Source organism: Plectropomus leopardus, chromosome 5 (assembly GCF_008729295.1).
Source record: "Plectropomus leopardus isolate mb chromosome 5, YSFRI_Pleo_2.0, whole genome shotgun sequence".
Taxonomy (NCBI): Eukaryota; Metazoa; Chordata; class Actinopteri; order Perciformes; family Serranidae; genus Plectropomus; species Plectropomus leopardus.
In genome coordinates, this window is record NC_056467.1 from 30351325 (window position 1) to 30359543 (window position 8219).

General features: G+C 39.4%; 1 protein-coding gene across 1 annotated transcript in view; it reads right to left on the reverse strand.

Annotated features, from left to right (window-relative positions):
• The window catches only part of LOC121943501 (glycerophosphodiester phosphodiesterase domain-containing protein 5-like), a 9754-nt gene extending 3306 nt beyond the window's left edge, over positions 1-6448 (reverse strand). Inside the window, exons 1-7 of the mRNA XM_042487021.1 lie at positions 6306-6448; positions 5448-5553; positions 4879-4982; positions 4578-4671; positions 3053-3112; positions 2784-2882; positions 2580-2673 (exon numbers count right to left, since the gene is read on the reverse strand). Of these exons, the coding sequence (XP_042342955.1) occupies positions 2580-2673; positions 2784-2882; positions 3053-3112; positions 4578-4671; positions 4879-4982; positions 5448-5553; positions 6306-6367 (619 nt within the window). The 5' untranslated portion in view covers positions 6368-6448. The remainder of the gene's footprint in view (positions 1-2579; positions 2674-2783; positions 2883-3052; positions 3113-4577; positions 4672-4878; positions 4983-5447; positions 5554-6305) is intronic.
• Between the last annotated feature and the right edge of the window lie 1771 nt (positions 6449-8219).

Genomic DNA, 8219 nt, shown 5'->3' on the forward strand with positions numbered 1-8219 from the left:
ACAGTCAAAGTCGAGTTGAAAGATAGGTGGGGTATGACCAACAGGGCTGGAGAGAGCCACCGATCACTGTATCTCAGTTAGTGTGATCATATCATAACATGATCTCTAGTTTTAATTAACTTTGGGACCCATAGTTTTCGGCCAAAAACATTAGTGAGAGGCTGGATAGTAAAAACTTAATCCGCATACAGTGTAATTTCTAAAGTACCAGTTTAACAGTTAATTGCAATAGTTTGTGCTTGCACATCACATCATGGTTGATAATTCTCCATAAAACACAAACACACACTAACACACACACATACACAAACTTGCACGGACAAGTCCAGCTGCAGTCCACTGTGCCATGCGCGCACACAAACAAACCCAAAATCCAACAGATCTAGCTCTCTAAATAATGCCCAATTAAGTGTTAAAGGAGTGTGCTGGATCAGAAATTGGAACTTAATCAGGATGAGATACAGTAAATATTTCCTGACAGGATCAACATGGTGGTCTGGTGCTGAACAGGCAGGATGAAAGCCTTCTGGTTAGGAGGCAAATCCGCCCTGGAACTAGGGATGTTGATCATTTTGATTGATTAATATCATCAATTAAAGAGTTAAATAATATATATTTATTTTAAATATAATATACCAGCGCTACGGTATGAGATGAGACAGCGGATTCTGCTGCTGTCCAGACTAGACTCACAAAGCGCTGCCAGGGCAATGCTCTTGTTGCTCCAGGGAGACAAGTACAGCACCTCAACAAGCTAATGACCCAGAGGCAGAGGTGGACACCTATATGAGAGTGGTCAGCTCAATGTGTGCCCGGTTAGCACAAGCTAACACAACAGTAGTGTCATGACAGAGAGAGAGAGAAAAAGTAGGGTAAGGTGGCGCTGAGCAAAGCAATACACTAACTATAACAATACAGTGAAATACCATTTTATCAATTTCATATTGTAAAAAACAAAAGTCATGTTTACCCATGATGTTAACACCACTTTTATAATTTTTGGAACATTAATGCAATCTCCAGAGGTAAAAAGCAACTTTAGGATGCAAAAGTGTTAAAAACATTAACATTTTAGAGAAAATATGAGTGTTTGGGAAGCACTGAGCATATGAATGGATAAATGAGACTTGGATAACACTGCACCAGTTGTGTGAGAGTCACTAAACAGATGTTTTGATATAGTTTTGTTATTAAATGCCATCACCAATGACTTCAATTCATCAAGAATTTTCTCAGTTTTTGCATTTTTCCTTCACCATGGAGGCATACAAGAAGAAAAAAGTTTTCTTCATGAATTCAACATCACACAGGGCAAGTATATGATATATAAATGATCATTATTGCTTTAGTACATTTTCTCAGTTACTTTCTACTGCTGGTTTTCATGTCAATACAGCAGAAAAGGGGAGAGCTATATTATATCCTGTGTTTTTGGCAAATCTCTCTCCCTTATCTCCTGCCAACGAGACCCTCGACATGACTCAGCATCACTCCACCCTACTGAATCACCATGGCAACCAGAGACAGTACCCATGGAGAACAAAAGAGAGATGAGAGACACAGAGAGGGACATACGGGTCAAAGCCAATTCAGTGGACAGACAGAAGCAGTCAGATACAATGCAAGACAGACCAGTGATCTAAAGACGAGTAAATAATAAACAGTAAGACGGGCAGCTCGGATAAGAAAGGAGATCAGAATGATGACGAAATGAGAAAACGGAGTGAATGAAAGAAGACAGAAAGCATCAGGGAGACAAAGAGAAGAGTGCACATAGGAAAATGAGACATTGATTTTCTGTTAAGAGGAAGTGGAGGGAGAGAAAGGAGGGTAGCAGTGAGATCTACGGTAGACAGTAGACAAGTGAGTCACGTTGCTGAGGGGTATGTTTGATTTTAGATAAGCTTTTTTCCTGGCGGGTGGGGCAGCTCAGTGCTACTACAACTGAAGCCTTTAGATTTGAAACCCTTCAAAGTCTGCCAGCAATCAGCCAATATGTCATTTCAACAAGGTCCTTCAGCTCTCCCTTCCCTCCAGTTACTGCTGCTTGTTGAGCTTCTAACTAGATGTCCATTCTTTGGTCTCTGACTATAATATTCCCAAACATCAAGTATTTTGACAGAGAAATAAAAATACTTAAATAATAATGCATATTGTTTTTGGTGCAATAATTATTTTAAAAGTGGGAAATAGGATACAAATACTTTAGACGTATTGTTTTTGTTTGGTTATCTTTTATTTTTTCCCAACAGCAGTTGACAAAGTAAATACTAACTTTTTACATGTTTTTTCTGTTTCTAGTCAAGTCATTTACTTATGTTGTGGAGGAAAAAAGTGTAAAGTTTAGTACTGTACTTGAGTACATGCACTCAGTTATATCCCACCACTGCTTAGTGGCATCCGAGCTAAAACACTTCTTGGAAGGTGTGTGCCTTTTACATTTCTTTACCCAGTTTTTCTCTAAAACAGCATGTTCTAATACAGATGACTAGATTAAATGTTTAATAAGATACAACTGCTATGACTTAAAAAACTACACAAATACACTTCCAAAGACCAACACTCATCTGCTTGCTTACCTTTTTTGTTCATGCGAAAGAAGTGCAATGCCATGGGCCAGGAGAGAATCACCATGAGCAAGACTGCAGCCACATGGAGGAAAGGCGCTGTCACCTATAGATGAAAAGAGAAAGAGGATGACGAGGGGTGGGCGTAAATGTCAGTTCAGACCCAAACATCTCAGTCAAATCCTGTGACTGGCTGGTGTGTCAGGACTGACTGACCTGCAGGGAGAGAAGGAGAGTTTTCCATTCTTTGCTCCACAGGTCAGACAAGACGGCGGTGGCTGTGACGGAGAACGCCAGCGTCACCACAATGCCAGTCTGACACAAACACAGGACGATGAGAAAACACAACTTAGGACCAATTATAACAAGCGAAAACACAAAAATACAAAGAGCTGTCTATCAGTGTTTATGTTCATATGTGGGGGTTTATATTATTATTTATTATTATAATTATTATTATTATTATTTATTATTATTATTATTACCTTATGACTCCAGTGAAGGTACAGCCTCTGACCCTCAGACAGCAGACACACCGCCAGCACCTGAACAAAGATTAGATATTCTTCAAAGACTGTTACATAGAGCTGCTTCAAGTAACTCTCTTACAAGGACTTTTCTTCTTTTGAGACATTATTTAAATAAGTCAACTAAGAAAGGACATATATTTTAAAGCATTCAGAACATACATGTAAACAAACTACAACATGTGCCCCCAAGTGATGCGAGAGGACAGACCAATAAGTGGCAGCTCTGCAGTCTACACTACATGATGCTGTCTGCAGCATGTTCAAGGACACCAGGGCTGCCACCTGAACTTTGGAACTTTAGATCATTTGGAGACCCCTCAGTCAGCTGAGAATCCTTCAATTTTACCATTCCTTTTCTTAGTCTTTTTTTGTTTTTGCCACTTAGTGTACATCTAGGGATATTTTGGTCCCCAAATGCGGCTGCAGAGTGAGAACCCCTGTTTTTCATGCTGCGGTACCAGACCAAGCGTAAATTTGAACCACTGTAGTCAAGGAAGTGTCATCAACATAGGGTGCTGCACAATGCACAGCGAAGTAAACAGTAGTAGACAAAAAACGCAGATAAATGAATTACCTGAAAACTTTTCTGTAATTAAAGATATTAATAGCATGGATAACTATTAATGAGACCACTGCATGCTCTATTTTGTCTGAAAATTTTTACATTTGACCATTCCATTGTTGCCTTCTCCATCCTCTTTTCCAGCCTGTAGAAAATCACACACCCACTGATGTCGCCGCGGTTCACACTTCAGGTCAAGAAAAAACTGATAGTTTTTGCTTCCATATATAACTTTTTGGGTTCTGAACCAATTTATTTTTGGTCAAAATTTTCTTAACAGTTCAAAATTGGTGGAAAAGGAGAAACTGTGCGACAGAGGTCTGCATCCACATGGGTGTCATATTTCCATCACTGCAGACTGGAGAAGGAGCTGAGACATACCAATGACTACTGCAAAGTCATTTTACCCAGGAGTGAATGCTCCTTGCATTGTAACTTTTCCCATTAAATACAAAAGTCAGATGATAGTGGGTATTAGAGGGTTTTTGGCACAATGGGAAAGGGGCTTTACTGTTGTGCCCCTGCAAGGTAACAAGTACATGGGTCGGACTTAAAAGTGTGCAAAGGTCCTTAATCGATGCAGCTTTCTACATCAATTTATATTGTACATTGTTCTTAATCACACAATATGTTTTATATCATATCTTTCACCTCAGGCAAGTGGATAACCCCGCTAAATGTCACAGTGACAGAGGGTCGACAGGCTAATAAAACGCAGATTCTGTCTGAGAAAGTTCTACTAATGAAACACTACAGTAGCTGTAAAGGCCTGTCCACACATCCAGGGATTTGAACTGGCATTGTTCAATATAAAAATGACACTGGAGATATGTGTTGTTTTGTGTTGATTCATTTGATTTTCATTGATTTAATTCATGTGCAAGTGCTCAAATTAGACAGGCTGAAATTGTATCATACCAGTAGCAGGGCGATGTATGTGAAGAGAGCAGCAGCAATGACTAGCAGGACCAGAGACCAGGGAAACCAGAAGCCCAGAGTCCCAAAGTTAAACCTGAAGAGACACAAAAAACAACGATCACATGCAGTGCTCTTTGTGTTGTGAATCAAGTTTGAATGATGAGTTGGCCCTTCACTAACCCATCATGATGACAACAATTTCCCTCTAAATCATAACAGAAATCACACTACCCCCAAACTGAGTGTGTGTGTGTTTGCACTTGCCAACATGTACAAACAGTATGTGCTGTGTGTGACCCACCAGTCAAAGTCGATGTAGTCATTCTGAGCTTCACTCCAGAAATAGAGGAATAAAGAACTCAGGAAGAAGGTGAGGATCAGGAGGCCAAAACAGCCACACTCCACCTGTAATACACACACACACACACACACACACACACACAGAAGTCATGTGTCAGGTTTTGTCTTACCAATCTTTCCCACAAAGAACTACTTTTAGTTCTTTAACCCTTCGCTCCAGTATTCTTGGGAAAAAAATGTTTTCCCGTCCTAACGGGATTCGTAATCATTACTTGAGACAAAATAGCAACTCCCTGATGCTGCACAATCTGGCAGAGATAGAGGAAGTCAATCATATTACTAAGTGTATATGGAAGCAGTATATTTTGCAACAAGCTGACAGGGTATATATGTGCTTACATTTTTCAGAGAAGAGCAGTAACGGACTGTTGAAGTCAGCAGGCTGGACAGACGAAAACTGTCTTGCGAATCAATACTCACTGCACAATCAGCAAACTAATCAAACTCAACTCACTTTTAGACAGTGCTGTTTGTGTGTGTGTGTGTGTGTGTGTGTGTGTGTGTGTGTACCTTGCTGCAGCAGCACTCTCCTGGCTGCGCTCGGGCTCTTTGGTATCGTCTCCATTGGCAACCATAAAGGCCGGCCAGGCAGGAGACAAACGGCTGGTGTTCATACCTGGTACAGTCCAAAAGAAATAAACCAATGAAGTGAACATTAGTCGACTGAGTGGAGAATTCAGATTGAAAAAACACAAAACAATATTTTTTTTAAACATTTCTTAAAAGACATAGAGAAACATGACCCTGTTGCACCTTGTTGTAGAAAATTTTCATATGCACACTTTCCACTTTGCAACTCCTGTGTAATAATTTTCCTAAAGATAGCTAAAGTTTTATTTAAACCTATCTTACATCCAAAGATAACTTTTAAAAAAATCAAATTTTAGAGATTTTGAAGATTAGGTATTCTGGAAACAACTGTCCACACTATTCTTATCAGGCTAAGTGTAGAAACTAAATAAATTGTGATTACTGTGAACCTTTAGTGCAAAATGTCACCTCTGATAGCAGGTTCCATTCTGTATCTGGTCCCTGTTAATAAAATACAGAAATTCCTTAAACTCTGAGACTAACAGATCTCATACCAAAACATACAAAGTCATGGAAATTTGTCACAAAAATAATTTTAAATTACATGCCCCTCTCTGAATGATGCTTTCAGGCTACCTCTGTACAGAAGCACTGTGTGAAGACAGACTGACAGACTGGCAGACTGTCAAACAACAGAACAAACAGTTCTTAATGAAAAAGAGCAAATGGCAAAGTTTGTATATCATCCTGAGAAACCTGGACAAAGTTTGATAAGAGATGATGCTACTGAGGTTTTTTTGACAGCCTGTGGTGATGGTGGTGTGCTTTGTGCTGTACCTTTGCAGCAGCTGCCGCCGCACCACCTTTAGCTTCCCCAGCTTCAGTCTGGTCACGGGCATACACTCACCCACAGCCCGGCATCACAGAGACAGACAGAGAGAGAGAGAGCGAGAGAGAGAGAGAGAGAGAGGGGAAGAGGGGGGGAGAGAGGAGGATGGAGAAGGCTCGGAAGAGAGAGAGGATGGATGAAAAAAGGCAGGACAGCACAGCACACCAGCTTCACCTAGAGGGGGAGAAGAAAGTTTGAATCAATTTAAAAGGTATTTATAGGAAAACTAGATTCAGCAGGACAATGTGTGTGCGTGTGTGTGTGCATGTGTGTGTGTGTGTGTGTGTGTGTGGGGCCTGCTCAAACTAACCCTGAAGATACTCTCTCAGAAATATACACTGACCTATATTTGATATAACTGTTCTTCACAAGTTGTGTAATTCTATACAACTTGCATCTGCTCAGATGATTTATGATGGTTGCACACACACACACAGATTCATTAACATCTATGTTGCAAAAACACTTAGCTAACCCCAACACTTCCACCAATACTACTAATCAGACTCCCTGTTCTGTAATCATAAGTCCCGAATCTTATGACTTAATCAGTTCTCTATTATGAATAACGTTTTTAGACTGAAGAGTGTGTGTGTTCAGCCGTTAAGCTGACCTTTTTGTTCCTAACTCAGGCACACAGTTAAAATGTGTCATGGATTTACAGTAAACGGATTTAGGCCACCTATCTGGGTCGTTAACACATCAAGAACACCTTTAGTATAGAACGACAGGAACGAGGAGGCTCAATGGATTTACTACTCTCTGATCTGAGGTCATTTTACAGCTGAAACAATTAATCAATTAATTGTTGGCAACCATTTTGATAATCGATTTATTGTTTTTAATCACTTATCAAGCAAAGGTGAACAAACTATCTTTTCCCAGCTTCTTAAATGTGAGGATTTGATATTTGCTCTGTTTATATATCATTGTAAAGTGAAGATTTTTGGGTTTGGGACTGTCTGACTGACTAGGACAAAACAAGCAACATTGTTATAATCACTTGCAGCCATAATTAGGGGTTCAAGCTTAAAGGGTTGAAACCCCATTGTTTCTGTGTAAATTAATTTATTCTCTTTAAAAATGTTTTTACAAATTCTTGTGAGATGGTTCATTGTAGACACAATCATTTTTTCTACCACTGATAGGAAGTTTTGTGCAAGTGCTGCTCGAGAAATATGACCCCAATTGGCCTCATGGTTGTACTGTAATTATGGCCCAAAAATTCAATGGAATTTGGAAAGGCCAAAATGTTTCTAAGATTAACTGATAGTGGGTGACAGTGTTGCCAGAAGGAGCGTGGCCGGCAGAGTTATCTTTAAGATAGATTTTATCTTAAAGATTTTATCTTTGAAGCTTTTAATTTCTAACAGTTCATGCTGGCTGTGAACCCAGAAATTGCCGCTTGCGTCCATATTTCATTTTACAATTAATTTTTTTTTTTAAATAAAAAACTTTGCAAAAATTAAGAATTTGGGATTTAGTTGCACATTTAGCAAATGGGGGCTGTTACACTGAGGGATTAGATTTATTGGGTCATTGATTGATTGACCTGCTTTACCGGCTGTTGATTGTCGTGTGTCTGAGGTATTTGGTTCAGTGGAGCAGAGGATGTAAAACTGTTATATAACTATTAAACCTCACTGCTGCTGTTGATGTTGTGGTAGTGTTAATGGTAAAGCTTGAAGAAAGCAAAAAGAAAACAAATCATTTTTTGAAGAAAAAGTATTAACTTTTTTGAAGGTATGACGGCAATCATTAAAAATGTGTTCTGTATAAACTCTCAGTTCTGGTCTGAATATATGAAACTGTTGTAGCATGTAGAACAAACCCATTTTGGCTTGCGGCCATTGTCATCAAAA